General features: G+C 32.8%; 1 protein-coding gene across 1 annotated transcript; it reads right to left on the reverse strand.

Annotated features, from left to right (window-relative positions):
- Positions 1 to 745: 745 nt before the first annotated feature.
- Positions 746 to 14,846, reverse strand: LOC123550383 (ileal sodium/bile acid cotransporter-like). Its single transcript, XM_045338811.2, has 3 exons — positions 12,281 to 14,846; positions 2,399 to 2,576; positions 746 to 2,096 (listed from the first exon to the last, which is right to left on the reverse strand). Exons 1-3 carry the CDS (start codon positions 12,920 to 12,922, stop codon positions 1,468 to 1,470), a joined length of 1,449 nt encoding a protein of 482 aa, XP_045194746.2. The 5' UTR covers positions 12,923 to 14,846; the 3' UTR covers positions 746 to 1,467.
- Between the last annotated feature and the right edge of the window lie 78 nt (positions 14,847 to 14,924).

The raw sequence follows: 14,924 nt of genomic DNA on the forward strand, positions 1-14,924 counted from the left end.
AGTCATAAAGAAATGAGGACATTTGACTTAACTTATAACTGACGCATATCTGGAACAGAAAGAGGCAGAGTTAGACATCTTTAAAAATACTGAGTTACGTGCGTTAAAATTTTCTGTTTCACCACCTTTACTCTTTAGATTACATATTATCAAAGAACTGAAGATAAGTTTTACTTCTGCCTCAAGGTTATTTTTGAAATACGTGAGCAAAACTTAAAACAGTTCCACAAGACGTTGGAGTTAGAATTCTGTCTCAATAATTCTTTTTACTTGAGGCACCCTTGAAAAAAAAAATGATATTGACAGTTTTATTTTGTGTTTTATAATTATATACAAACAGTTTGCCGTTTCTTTTATCAAAGTAAATGGATCTCTACAAACGTTTTTGACTGTGGCCATTACTTCGAAATTTGTCTCTTCTTAAGCTTGAGAAAATATCACAAATTTTACAAAATTATATAAAATAAAAAAAAAAAGGCACGGTAAACGTTGTTTAAAAATTGAAACACCGTGCGAAACAATGTCAACTTTGAGAATATACCGAGTGAACGCCATTTTTTAAACTTAATATCACCATCGATAGATACATTGGAGAACAACCAAATGAAAGACTGCAAACTACTTGGGAAATAAAAAGTCGAAGATGAGACTCATTTTGCCATTGTACAAGATACAGTTCTACGGGATCCAGTGTACTCGCCGCTATTTTTTGTACAATAATTTCCTGCTCAACAATTATCATATTTAATGAAAAACAAGTTTTAATCTTAGTTTTTTTTTATCATTTATTATAGTTTCATTAATTTATTATAGTTTTATTAATAAACAGTTTACATAGAATAAACATTAAAAAATATTATACTTAAGGTATAGGTATCGCACATGACATTTAGTTTCGTTATATGGAGCATTTATGTCAGGTTATATCTAAACCGTCTGTGAATTGTAAGAGACTTTAAAACAACCTATAAACGTCTAAATTACTGTGTGAATAGCAGTCACATTTAAAGCAAGCAACCGATATTATACACCCTCTAAAAGCCAGATTCCAGCTGAAAATAAATATATAAATAAATATGTTGAATGTTATTGTAGAATACAGATTTTTAAAAATATTATCAAACATGATTCACAGGAGAGATAGTACTAACCGTAAGTAAAGACAAAAGGAACTAGATCTATCTCGAAATATTATTTTAAAAAAAAATAAAAGGATTTTACTAAAGTGTCTGTTTTTTAGTGTTTAAAGGATAAAAGTTATGTGTAAGTGATGCAGTATATTTCAAAAATGTAGCTTTAAGACATATTGTTTCTCAACCACAACATCAGTTTGCAAGATTGATGGCACCAGTACATTTTGAACGTCTCTTTTATTCTTAATCATCAAAAGTGTATCGTTACCAGCTGAACTTCATTTTTCTCATGGTACGTGGAAAAGTGAGGTCTGCAGTTTGCCAGGCCTTAGTGCTATACAGAACTCAGTTGTTCTAATACCTGTTGATCTCCGTTAGCATTAACCTTGACCTCAGGCTCGTCTTCAAGTACTGGCTCATACTTCTTGAAGCATTTTTTGTATATTAAGTAAACAATAGTCACTAAAAATGGCGGGAACGGCGTCATCAGAGCAGATGCCATTGGTGCAACGGAAGATAGATCACCGTGGGGAGGAGGGAACGATGAAATCATTAGTAAATAAGCCACGCCTACATTTTGCATTCCAGTCTCTAATGCAATGGTCTTCACCCGCGCAAATGGCTGTTTTAAAATTGCTGCGATAGCGCCCCCTATGATGTAGCCAAGGTAAGGTAATAAACATCCAGCAAGTATATGCAGGGGTCTGAACAGTTTGAATATATACCAATTTGAATACAACCCAACAGTTAGGAACACTAATATACAAATTACAGTGACTGGTTTAAGAAGCTTTAGGATAGTAACTGCAATCTTGATGAATTTATATTTTATAAAGATTCCGATGAACAAAGGAACTGTAATCAAGGCAATGATCTGGATCATGTTTATGTAAGGGATAGTTATGTTGTAGTCGTCATCCACAAACAGCCTACCAAGGGTATAGATCCACAGCGGCATCATACCTGAAAAAGATAAGATATTATATATATATAAGGGAGATGATGATGCTGATAATGATGATGATAGAAAAAAAAATAGTTAGAATATTTTCAAATTAAAGCATAAACTAACTAACACCTGTGGTCAACTTGAAGCAATATTATCCAAATGCTTCATTCATTTACCGGTAAGTTCAAATGGCTAAAATTATCTTTAAATGTAAAACAAAGTCGTACTAATAATATTGGAGTGGTTCTCGAAGAGTAAAGACGGAATATTAAAAAATACCTTGTTACAGAATAGTTGAATCGGGTTAAAGTTTTACCTAAAGATGTTACAGTGCTCACAAACGTCATGGTTATGGACAATGATACGTCCCCGTCTAGAAGATACGTGTAGATATTGCTAATACCTCCTCCGGGACACGTGCCACAAACAAATATCCCCAGGGCTACGCTCCTGTCTATATCGACAGGCAAGAATTTGGCGATGGCAAAACCAAGCTAAAAAACATACGTACGAAATTACATTTGAATTAAATTCATTTGGTAATAACAGAGATAGAATATAATTCTAAATAAAATTGGGGAAGGGCAAAAAGATAATAAAATATTGATACGAGAGTTATGTACCCTGTTTAATATGATATTGGTGTTAGTATGGAACAATTATTTCAAATTTTAATCATTTAGTAATTATAACAGAGACAGAGCGAAAGTGCATCAAAATTCTATGTAAAAACTTGGGGGTTGCGGTGGGGGTGGGGTGCAAAAATCATGACATATTGATGCTAGAGTTATGACACTTATGTCGTATGATGTGAGTGATGATGTTAAACAAGCATCAAGTTCATTTAGTAACAACGGATACATGAGTTTCAATGCATTAAATCTTTAACCAGAAATTCTAAGTAAAAATGGGGCGTAATACATAAACTATTGGTTCAAGAGTTATGGCCCTTGTGACATGATGTGAGTGATAATGAGGAACAGCTATTTCAAGACATCATCATTGTAATAATAGAGATAAGGAGAAAATGCTTCAAAAACTGTAAGCAAGTGGTAGGCGCGGACACCGGGGCGAGTAGAAATCTCTCCATATACTACGTATAATAGGGTTATTATAACAGTAGCTTGATCTGGGATGCAGTATTCGGCTCAAGTGGATTTTGCAAGATTGGATCTCACGAGACGCGCAAGCGCCGAGTGTGATCCGACCTTACAAAATCCACGAGAGCCGAATACGAAGTCCCAGATCCAGCTACTGTTATAATGACCCTTTTATTATATACCTTTACTATTTTGATTCTTTTTTAAAATGGAACTTTTAAATTTTTTTATGTGCGCTTTTTTAATAGAACTGTGTCAGGTCATGCTATTAAAAAAAATACCCGGCACATACAATAGGAAGGTACAATACGGAATTTAAAAAAGGTAAAATAGGGATTTTTTTTGTCTTCTGTTATTTTTAAATTGTGAAAACAACCGTTTTTTTACAAAATTTATAGGTTTTAAAAAAAAGACGAACTCCTTCTTTGATGAAACCAAGTACTTTATTAGGGGTGGCGTTTTGGTTAGGGTACCATGCACTTTTGGTCCCGTATCAGCTTACTTATACAATCTAAATGTTTTTTAGATTTTTCGTTTTTTGAAGTTCAGTCCGTTTATAAAAAATTTTCTCTCAAAGCACATATGTATAAAAAATTTATATTTTTTTACCCGTTCCCAACAAAACTTTAATTAAAAAATTTAACCACATGTAAAACAAAGTCTTCTTTCTAAAGGGACGTACCCTGTATTTACCGTTGATAAGAAAAATTGATATGCAGTTTCCCCCCCATTACCGTTAGGTAACAAACGTATCTTTTCTTCAATAAACATTTGTCTTTATCATCTATAAAAGAAGGACAAATTGGAGCCCGTAAAATTTAATGCAAAAAATTTTTGGATAAAATTTGAGTCCCCCCAAATAAAACAAAACAAAACCAAGGATTTTAATTAATTTATCATATTATTATAATAAAAATCTTTTTCAACAGGTACGTGATTGAAAATTGAAGTTTTTAATGAAACATTAAAAATTGTATTAAAAATCCAGATAAGAAATTTTTTTCATTAACATTTTTTTAAAACCGATTTGTAACTTTTAGTGTTAAAAAACATTTCGCTTTTTTCGATGCGGGTCCTTTTTATTAAAGAAAGTTTGTTATTAATACAGGCTGTGTGGAAAAAGGGAAGTCTGACATTGGGGAAAACTTTTCCTTGCAGAAATTAAAAACACATGAAATTTACAATAGGTAACGCACAAAAGAAAAAAAAATTTAAAGATCCCCACACTTTAATTTTTAAGAAAAATTTTTTTGGGTTTTTCTAAACCAACAAATCTCATTTGCATTTGCTTATTTTAATGAGGGATAATATTTTTTCGCAACAAAAACACTGGTTTATATCCGTAGGGGTAGCGCACACTGCTTTCAGTAATTTAAACTCGCTTTCGTGATCAAAATATTCATAGTAATTTCCAAAAAAGGGTCAAGGGTTCAAGTTTGGGAAACAGTTTTTTTAGGATAAAAATGGGAAATTTTTTTAAATTAAACATCTATTTCTTTTTCCCCTTTCATTTTTTTTCACATGAAGTTTTCCTTTTTATAACTGCTCTTATACGGGGCAAAAACCCCCTGCTGTGTTTACAAAAGTTTTTAGGGGTATAATCATCTAAACAGCTATTTACTTAACACTTTTGCTTTTAATCAAAAACACATTACACCTTATACATGATATACAAAGGGGAAAAACTCCCAACCTCTAAATCCCTATTTATTTTTAAAAACAATTTTACTTTTAAATATTTAAATCAATTTTAAAAAAAAGGATATAAAGGGTTAAAAAGATAAATCAGTCAACCCTTTTACATGTTCCATTTAGACTTAAAAAAGGGTTTTGACCCCCAAAATTTTTCGACGGGAAAGTTTCGTAAACATGATAAAAAATTTAAAATTTGGCCCTAAAACTGTGTAAATTTAGAAAGATTTTATAAACTTCCGTAGTGCTAAATTTATGAATCAAATACAATTTTGTAATACAAAAAATTTAAGAGTAAAAAAAATTTACATTATATGTTCATACACCCTGTGTTTTTATTCTTTTATGCAGATCCGTTTTTTTGATAAAAACAATAGAAGCGAAAACACTGTAAAAGCCGTAAAAAAATTTTCTTTTTGGGGTTTATAATTCTATATTTAATTCCCCAAAATTTATGCTATTTTTTTTGCGCCCCGCACTAAAAATCGGGTCCAAGCTCAGGGATTTTTATTGCAAAAATTTGGGGCCAAAAAAGTTTATACATTTTTAAAAACAATTTTTCATATCCCCCCAAATAAAAACCCATTTCTTAAGTGTAAAACCCCCCCCGGGGCCCCAATCTTTTAATTTTGTTCACTTTTTTTGTGATAGGGGGGGGTTAAAAACTCACTTGTTAAAATTTAGGGGGGGAAAAGTTTACGACCCGGATTTTTCACTTTTTTATAAAAAGCAACTATCTTAGCCAGTAAATGTTTTAAAAGTAAACCCAAATTCCCACAAAAAAAAAAATTCATCAAAAAGGAATGAAGGCAAACATGATTTTTAAAAGGTAAAAGGGTCAAATTATGTACAAATCAAAAAACCTGAAAATTTTTGAAATCTTTTTTTATTTTTAAAAAATTTTTTTTGGTTATCATAAGCCCACTCATTTTACTTATGAAATGGTATATACCAGCCAAACCCAAAAGGGAAAAAGCCCCCCTTATTGAAAAACGTCTAATTAACCCTGATAAAGAAGGAAAAAGGGTTCATTTTCAGGCAAAATGTAAAGAAGTTACATTTATTTTTTTTAATCTTTAATATGTAGTCACATTTTTTAGTCACTGAAGTTAATTTTTTTTAAATGTCTGTAGGGCCGGGCAAAGTCAGCGTGCAGATGTTCCCCCAAAAACTCCCGGGGTAAAGTTTAAATATCAAAGGGTAAAAGGGCCCAAAATTTTGTGTGAAAAAATTCATGAAAAATTTTCCTTTTGAAATAAAACAGCTTTTTCCCTAATCTTTTATTAGTAATTGCTGGGTATTTTTTCAATGTAATTAGGCCCCCCACAATTTCAGTAATAAAGATATGCCTGAAATCAGACAATTTTAAAAATGTATTTTAAAGGGGTCAAGGCTTTTTCAAGTAAAAGAAAGAAAAAATGGATCTTTAATTTTTCCCCCTTGTTGAAAAATTTCCCCCGGGGGGGATATTTTTCATCAAAATCATTTTCTTTTAAGTAAAAATATTAGGCGATGTCTAAAAGGAAACACAAAATTTTCCCAAAGCATTCAAGGTCAACCATAAAACAAAGAAAAAGCCCAAAAAAGGGTGGGTAAAATGTTGAAATAATTCACCTTTTTGAAATTTTTTTTTTATTTTTTAAAGGGGATTTTTTTTGGGCCCATTTTGTAACTAAACGTTGTTAAATTTACTTTTAAAAAAGGCAAGGGTGTCTTTGGAAGAGAAAAAAAAGTAAAGGGGTCAAACGGGGTATTGGAGGTCGGGGTCACTTTTTTTTATAAAAAATCACAAAAATACCATTTTTAACTCATTACATTGATAAAAAAAGGGTTTGTTGTTAAAAATTCAGTGTTAAAATTTACTTTAATTTAAAAAATGTAAAAGAAAGGGCAAAATGTGGGTTTCTTATTTTTTATAAGTCAAAGGCAAACCTTTTATAAAAGGTAAAATTTTTAAGAATTTGAAAAAATACCTAGAATTTTTTCAAATGTTTTTTTTTATTTGTAGGTTTTTTTTTGTCCTACTAGTAAAACTAATCATTTTTAGTTTTAAAGTATATCAACTGACAAAAATCCTTTTTTGAAAATTATAGTGAAAAATAAAAATTTCAAACCTGACATTAAGATCAAAATCATTTTCATGAAAAAATTCAAAATACAGCTTTTTTAATTTTCCTCTTTGTTACAAAAAAATCTTGTCACTTTTTTTCTTTAAAAAAATAATTTTTCTTAATGTTTTTTTGAAAAATCAAGGGTCGGCAATGCGAAAAAAATTTCAAAAACACTGATTGGAAAAGGGCTTATATCAAAGGTAAAAGGAAAAAATTTGCGCGAAAGATCGAAAAAAAAAGCATTTTTTGCAAAAATTTCATTTTTTAAAAGGGAAATTTGTCTTTAAATTAATACCTTATGGTCATCCTTGAATTTTCAAAAAATGTATATATATGGGTAAATGTTAACAATGAAGAAAATCTTAAGACAAAATTTTAGATCACCCGATTTTTAAAGTTTAAAATTATTTTTGGGTACAAAATTTAAAAAAGATAGCAAACCCCCTTTTTTTTCTTTGTTCAAACATAATTTGTTATAATTTTGATTTTAATTAATTAATTTTAGCCTTTATTTAAACTTACTTCCTTAGGGCCACCCCTCTTCTTAGGGCCTTTTTTTAATATCAAAAGATTAATGCGGAAATGAACTGAAAACCGAAAAAAAAAAATTTTTTATGCATCCTCGAGAGGAAATCTTTTCCAGGGCTGGGTCCAAAGGGGATGTCTTTTTGGGCCAAATTTCCTGGCGTGCTTCTTCCGAAGAAACAGCTCTCCCAAATGGAAACGTGTTTTTTTCCTCGATCCGCACTGCCATTTAGCTTCTCTGAAACCCCCAGCTTCTTCATATTTTTCTCAGGCCACAGTCTACAGTGCGCAACGGAAAACATTTAAAAGGGGACTGTTTAGTTTGGGGGCCCAGTCCGATTGGCGGAAACCCCCCATTTTTATTCTTCCAGCTGACGAAAAGCTGTTCTTCCACAAGTTTGCCCCTTTCTGAATAAAAGTTGGGGGTTGGGGGCTGAAATTTGGCCGGGTTTGCTGCCCCTTTGCAATTTGGGGTGCGCACTTAAATTTCCAATATGCCAACATGGGAGGAATCGTCGAAATGCAAACATTGTTCCCTCTCAGGCCCGGAGATTGTTTTTTTTTTTCCCAACAGCTGTCGATTAATTTTGGTCTGAGGGACCGCCTAAAAGGCCGGAAGAGTTTAACGGGAATTTTTTAAAATTTGTCCCTTTTCTCCTCGTTTATACAGTTCGAGGTCGCCAAAGTGGGGTTCGTATCTGGATTTTGTTGGGGAGAAACTTTCCCGGGACTGATGGGAGGGGTTTTAAGGAGGGCGTCAAAAAATTTGGGATGTAGGCACCACCCCTTTTTTAGAACTGCTTTTCCAAGATAAATGGGTTTAAAATGCTTGGATCCAAATGTGCAAGATAGGGGTTTTGACTTTTTCTACGTAAGAGATTTTTGGGTTAAGCCCGAGGCCCGCTTTCCCTTTTTTTTCTACCCTAGAAACCCCCAATCAAAAATTTTGGGGGCAAATTGCTGGGAACCCTTTACATTGGCCCCAAAGGGGCTCTGAAAACGTGCCCCAGTGCGCTTTTTTCCCCTTTTTGCAGTCCTTTGACGATGTGGTTAAGATTTCCGCCCCTTTTCACCCTGTTTTTGGGTTTCTGCTCATTTTTGGGAATGGAGGTTTTGGGGTGGTATTCTATTTGCCTTTTCTGCATGCACAAAAGTTTTGAAACTCTCGTTTTGTCCCTTATGGCTCGGGTTGGCTGCCCTTTTCCCCTTTATTTTTTTGGAGTTGTTTTAAAAGTCCCGGTTTTAATCCCCTAAACCAAAATTTAACCTTGCCCCAGTTTATTTTTACGGGTTTTGGAATCGGTACCAATGAGGATAAGCGTACACGCTATGGGCCGACTTTTGCCTGTGTAGACTTGCCCAAGATCTTTGCATTTACTCCCAACTTGTTTCCCCCATTTTTTTTTAAAGGGCCCCCTTTTTTGACCTTTTTAAAGTTTTGATTTGCCTTTAAATAAATTTTTTCCCTTAAATTTTTTAAAGGATATATCATCGGGTTTTAAAAAAAAATTTAAAAAAGAAAAATAATTAGTTTTTTGGTTCTGAAAAGCTCTCAAAAAAAAAATGAAAAGTCAAAAGCAAAAAAACTGTTTTTTGGAGAATTTTCCCGCAAATTTGACCCTTTTACCTTTTAAAAATAGGTTTTTGGGTTTTCCTTATTTTATAAGACCTACAATTTCCCGAACCCTTTCTTGACCTTTAAAACATTAAAAAAAATTGCAAAAAAGGAAAAAACACAAACGCGTTATTATTTTTTAAAAAAAGTAATAGTAATTATCCAAAAATTTATCTTTACACAAAAAGAAACCCCTGAAACCTTTTTAAAACCAGGTTCGACCTTGACTTATTTTCTCCTTTCCCGGACATCGTCTGACAATATACATTAAAAAGAACAACGACCAGTTACTAAAAAACAAAAAAAAAGACTTTTAAAAAAAAATTAAAAAAAGGGGAAAATTTTTGGGAACATTTTAAATCACTTTTTTTACCTTTGACCCCTTTAAATTAAGGTTGACCCTTTAATTTTTTTAAATAATATGTGCATACCCAAAAAACATCTACTTTTTATATTCAAAATGGGAAAAGAAAATTGTTTTATTAAATCGACAAAATAAAAAAATTTAAAAAGAAGAAAAGTTAAAAAAACTAATTTTTTTTTAAAATTTTTCTTTAAAATGACCCTTTTTTACCCTTAATACACATATGAAAAATTTTCCCAAATTTAAAGATATCTTTATTACTGGGCATTGTGGGGCATATATACACTAAAATAAAAACACAGCAATTACATATTAAAAGGGTCAAAATAGCTGTTATATTTCAAATAGGGTACAATTTTATGCTTTTTTCACACAAATTTTTCCTCTGCCTTTTAATAACTTTACCCTTTGGGGTTTTGGGGGTTTCCTTTGCACGGGGGTGACTTTGCCCGACATACAGACCTTTAAAAAAGGGAATTAAATTCAGTGGGCTAACAAGGAATACATTTTTAAATCGTCAGAAAAAGTACATGTAACATTCTTCATTTTTTGCATAAAAGAACTTTGACCTTTAAATTTTCAGGGTTTACCCCCGACGTTTTGCAATAAACTTGGGATTTTTGACTTTGACTGATATTTACACATTACATTAAAAAACTGAGTGACTTATACAACAAAAAAATTTTTAAGGGAAAAAAAATAGATTTCAAATAACCAATTTTTGTGATTTGTTTCATAAAAATTTTACCTTTTACCTTTAAAAACAAGTTTTGGGCCCCTTTATTCCTTTTTGATGGGAAATTTTTTTTTGCTGACATTGGTTGACATATAAATATTTTCTGAAATCATATAGCTACGTAAAATTAAAAAAATGAAAAAACGGGAGAAAGTAAACTTTACCCTAAACCCCCCCCGAAATTTTTTTCCCAAAAGAAATTTAAAACCCCCCTATCACAAACAAAAGTGAACAAAATATAGAAAGGCACGGGTTTTAACTTAAAAAAATGGGTTTTTATGGAGGGAAAATAAATATTGTTTTTTAAAATTATAAACTTCTTTTTGGGCCCCAATTGTTTTCAATAAAAATCCGTGAGCTTTTCGACCATCCTTTATTTTACTTTTACAAAAATGCAACCGGGTAAAAATTCTTTCAGTCACAGTGAAATGGGGGATGTAAAATTTACAAAACAAAAAACTGTGAAATTTTTACATTTAAAACCTGTAAATTAAGACCGAATATTTCAAGACACGGGTTGCCCACAAATTTTCATTTTTTTTCCCTAACCTGACACTTGGGTGTGACATTTACCGCAATACAAAAGTAATTTTTGGGCAAACCCTTTTTTTTTTACATAAAAAAAAACGATACGTAACTCAAAATGCGATAATGACAATATTTTGTCCTTTTTTTAAAAAACATTTAAAAAACTTAAAACTTTCAAAATTCAAAAATCTTTGCCTCTACGACGGGAAAACTTTAAGCAAGACAGAAAAATCTTGTCACTAACCGAACAAACTCGGGCATTTTTTTGGACAGATTGGCTAAAATTCAGTTTTTGGCCCTTTTTTAAATTTCAAAAAGGAAGCCCAAAATGCCATTGAATTACTTTTAATATTTTTTTTTCCCTTTATTTCTTTTTTTGTTTTTAAAATTTTACTCAAAACAGTGAAAAATTTGGGGTTTTAGAGGAAAACAGTATTTAAATTTTCCTTAAAAATTTGCGGAAAAAAAGTGTTTTTTCTTGCATTTTTATATAGGTTACACAGGGAAATACAAAAGGGGGTGATTTTAAATGAAATTGGAACCAAAAAGAAATAGTGTTAAAATTAATAAAAAAATTTCACATTTGGGAAAAATAAGAAAAAAGAATTTTTGGTAGGAAAATGAAACCTTAAAAAATAAACCGGAAAAAAGAATGGTCGAAACAAAATAAAATCCTTCCCATATTTCAATGTAAATCACGGGGCTGCGAAATCAAAAAGTCTCTTCGGCGGCTGTTCTCGCACCCCGCGGGGGTGGGTTTTATAAGACGCCTTTAAAAGAAAAAAGTTGGGGAAGGGGGAATTCAGTGAAATTTACTTTAAAACTAAAGAACCCTTTTAAAACCCCTTTCCCCTATTTTTCTTATAAAGTATTTGGTGGTTGACATATATTCAAGATATTAAAGGTCAAATATAATGAATTCATGAAGTATTACAAGTCTCACTTTTCATAAAATTGTCCGTAATAGGCACATCCTACATTTTCAAATTTTGCTCATTTCTCTGAAAATTATAAAACATTATAGGCCAATTTGTTTTTAGATTGTTTTTATCTCATACCTGTTTTGAGAAATTTGCAAAACTGCCAAAAGTATGCAAAAAAATGTCCTTATTTTAAATATATTATATTCTTAATTTCAGTCTTTACATTCATACATTAAATTGCAGAATAGATCTCAACACGGACTAATGCCAGCTAAAATTATATTTAGTTCTGTTTTTAATATAATTAGTACAATTTTACATATCAGTTTTGTACAGTGTGCCGGAAGAGTAATTCAAAAGTTTATCGAGTGACTCTTAAACGCAACAGGTAAGCAATATTAAACAAAGATTACGCATTTCCATATTTAGATCGATTTAGATTTATGTACATGTTATAGATTATACTGCTTCTACTTTGTTTAATTAAATATGTCAAACCACTGCAGTTTGATTGACCCGGTTTAAGTATTCACCTTTTACTTAACAAACGGAAGTATACAGTATTCTTGTAACTTATAATTGGTGTCAAAAATAACCAACTTACCAGCGGCATGACAAGGTACTGACAACCAAATCCTATTCCTGGAGCTACCGGTTTTTTCAAACATTCTTTAACAATTCCTAAATCTAGTTGACAGCCAAACCCCATTGTAATAAGGATAAGAAACACTGTAATCAGATACATAAATATTTTGTCAACTGTCCGTATATTTCTCAGAACTGTGACTGGAAACCATATTTCGTGGCGCTTGTTTCTTGCAACCGGAAGTGTAATGTCTAATGGTTCCGTCTTTCTTGAAGTCACGTCATAGAACTTGACGGTGAGATCGGGTTCCATAATCTCGACGAGAAGTCGCGAGAGCCCTAAGAGATTTCCTTTCAGGCTGATGTCAATATTCTCTTTTAGTATTCCATCGGCGCTACTATCCGATGTGGATAGATAATCCGCTTGGGCATCAACTTCAATGCACGTGAAAGTCATGCTCTTATTGCTTTGAATGGTGAATACGTCATCCGATTGGCTGGAAAACGTTAAAGAATATTCTTGTCCAATATGGCTGCATGGAAAACTAACGTTGACGGAAAACTGTCTTGTAACAAACATGAAAAGCATCAACGGTTCCGCGAATGAGAAATAGTTGTTCAATGTGAAGTTAGCACCGGCATTATTCTGAATTCCTGACATGTTGAAGCGGTTTGCGTATAAAATGTGTATATACCTTAAACAGAATAATAAATGTTTATACTTTCACTTGCTTTTCTTCAGAACATTAACGTGATTAAACTACCTTTAGTTGATTAATAATATATGCATTATGTAACAGTATCACAATTTTCCCATCCAGCATTGAAACGCACGGTCCTCCCTAATGATATATATTTTGATAGTCTAGTGTCCCGAATTTTAACTTTATCATAAATAACATATAGGTCATTCAAATAAACAGCAAAATCACTCCAAATTCTTAATCTCCGTTTTTGAAGTGTCGTATAACATTTATTGTCCACCGTCGTCGAAGGTAAACAACATAAGCAAGTCTGAAACATTTTTATGGGTTTTCGGTTGAGGGACATAATAGAATGGGAAAATATAAACTTTCTTTTGAAATTTACCCCTAAATTGCACAAAATGATTTATATAATGTAAATAATGTTGTGAAAATAACCTTTTCCCGCGACATATGCGCAAATAAAAAGCATTCAACTACTGCGGAATCTAAAGGTTAAACAACAATTATGTTGAAAAACAGATATCTGTTATATACATGTGAAATGGTCAGTGTGCTCAAGTTTCTTTAACACCCACGAAGACTCCGTGCCCGTCGCTGACTTTGAATCACTTGGGGTGGGGTGTGGGGGTGTCTTGCCCCTAACTGTGTCCGTCGTTGACTATAAATTACTTGCCCCTAACCAATGTGGGTTCAAAATCTTGCATAGGGTGTAGAATTTTTCATGTGAGAATGCCATGCAGCTTGCTTACGAAAGGTTGGTGGTTCTACCCAGCTACCCACCCCCACCCCAAACCCCGGGAGAAAAATTATTCCCGGGAGGGCGCTTAGGGTCTTCCTCTACCGTAAAGAGCTGGAAGTAACGGTGTCAGTTTGGCTCAACAAAACATTCGTCAAACATCTATGATCTAGAGGCGATAGTATTACCTTGATTTATAACAGCAAAACATACATTTATAGTTCGACATAAGGTTCAAAAATTGTTTTACGGATTTAGGAGATATAACACAAAAAACACGTGACTCAATATAACCATAAATATTCTATTTCACATTGTCATCACAACTGGGTCTTAATTACAAAAAAAAAAACTTCAACAAGGCTCGTGTAACATAATACTCGTTATTATATTGAAAGGCTATAGACTTACTGTACCTGGTGTCTTGTTTGTCGAACATCGCACAAATGACGCTGTTACTATAATTACAAATAACCGGTATTAATGCACAAAACACGCCATAACTCTGACAGAGATCTTATTGGTCACACATATTGTGTCAATTTCTTCTTCAGATTAATTCATAAACTGGGATGCTCGAAGGTTAACAATCCTATTGTGAAAGACAAGGTTATTTGACATTCAACGATCCAAAACTATGATCCCCCACCTTCTCCACAATACATGCTCCGGCGAACAAAAATATCTAAAACAAAAACAAACAGCAATTCAGAGTTGCACTATTGCTGCAGTTTTTCATCTATTATGTGCTACGTAGTCTGTAATGTAGGTAGGCAATCTCCGTAGAGTGAAAATGGTGACGTAAAAGAGAAGGAACTTTGCAGTAAGTCTTATTACTAAAACATTGATTTTGATTCCTAGACCTTGTCATCTGCCTTGGAAGTTTTGATGTCTGTTGGATTTAACGTTGCGCCGACACAATCATAGATCACAAGTACGACACTCAAGCTTATAATGATGAAGTAAGACTATGTGTGCCCTTCCAAGCAAGCACCTTGGTAGAACCAGCAACCCTCCGTAGCCAGCTGGATGGCTTCCTCGTACTGAGAATTCTTCGCCCAAAGAATTGTTTCAAAACCCACAGCGGTGAAGTGGAAGAAATTTGAAGTCTGCGATATAAACCACTTGGCAACATATGACAGAACATTTCCCCGTTAGCTGTATGAACTATTCACAGGCAGACAGGCATAACAATTATGGTGGCTCGAAAACACACTCGT

Source organism: Mercenaria mercenaria, chromosome 6 (assembly GCF_021730395.1).
Source record: "Mercenaria mercenaria strain notata chromosome 6, MADL_Memer_1, whole genome shotgun sequence".
NCBI lineage: Eukaryota > Metazoa > Mollusca > Bivalvia > Venerida > Veneridae > Mercenaria > Mercenaria mercenaria.

Coding starts and splice junctions, on each gene's coding strand:
- LOC123550383 (XM_045338811.2), bottom strand. CDS start 12,922: ATGTCAGGAATTCAGAATAATGCCGGTGCTAACTTCACATTGAACAAC. Junction 2,577..12,280: donor AGTACCTTGTCATGCCGCTG/GTAAGTTGGTTA, acceptor TATGTTTTTTAG/CTTGGTTTTGCCATCGCCAA. Junction 2,097..2,398: donor GAGCACTGTAACATCTTTAG/GTAAAACTTTAA, acceptor TATCTTTTTCAG/GTATGATGCCGCTGTGGATC.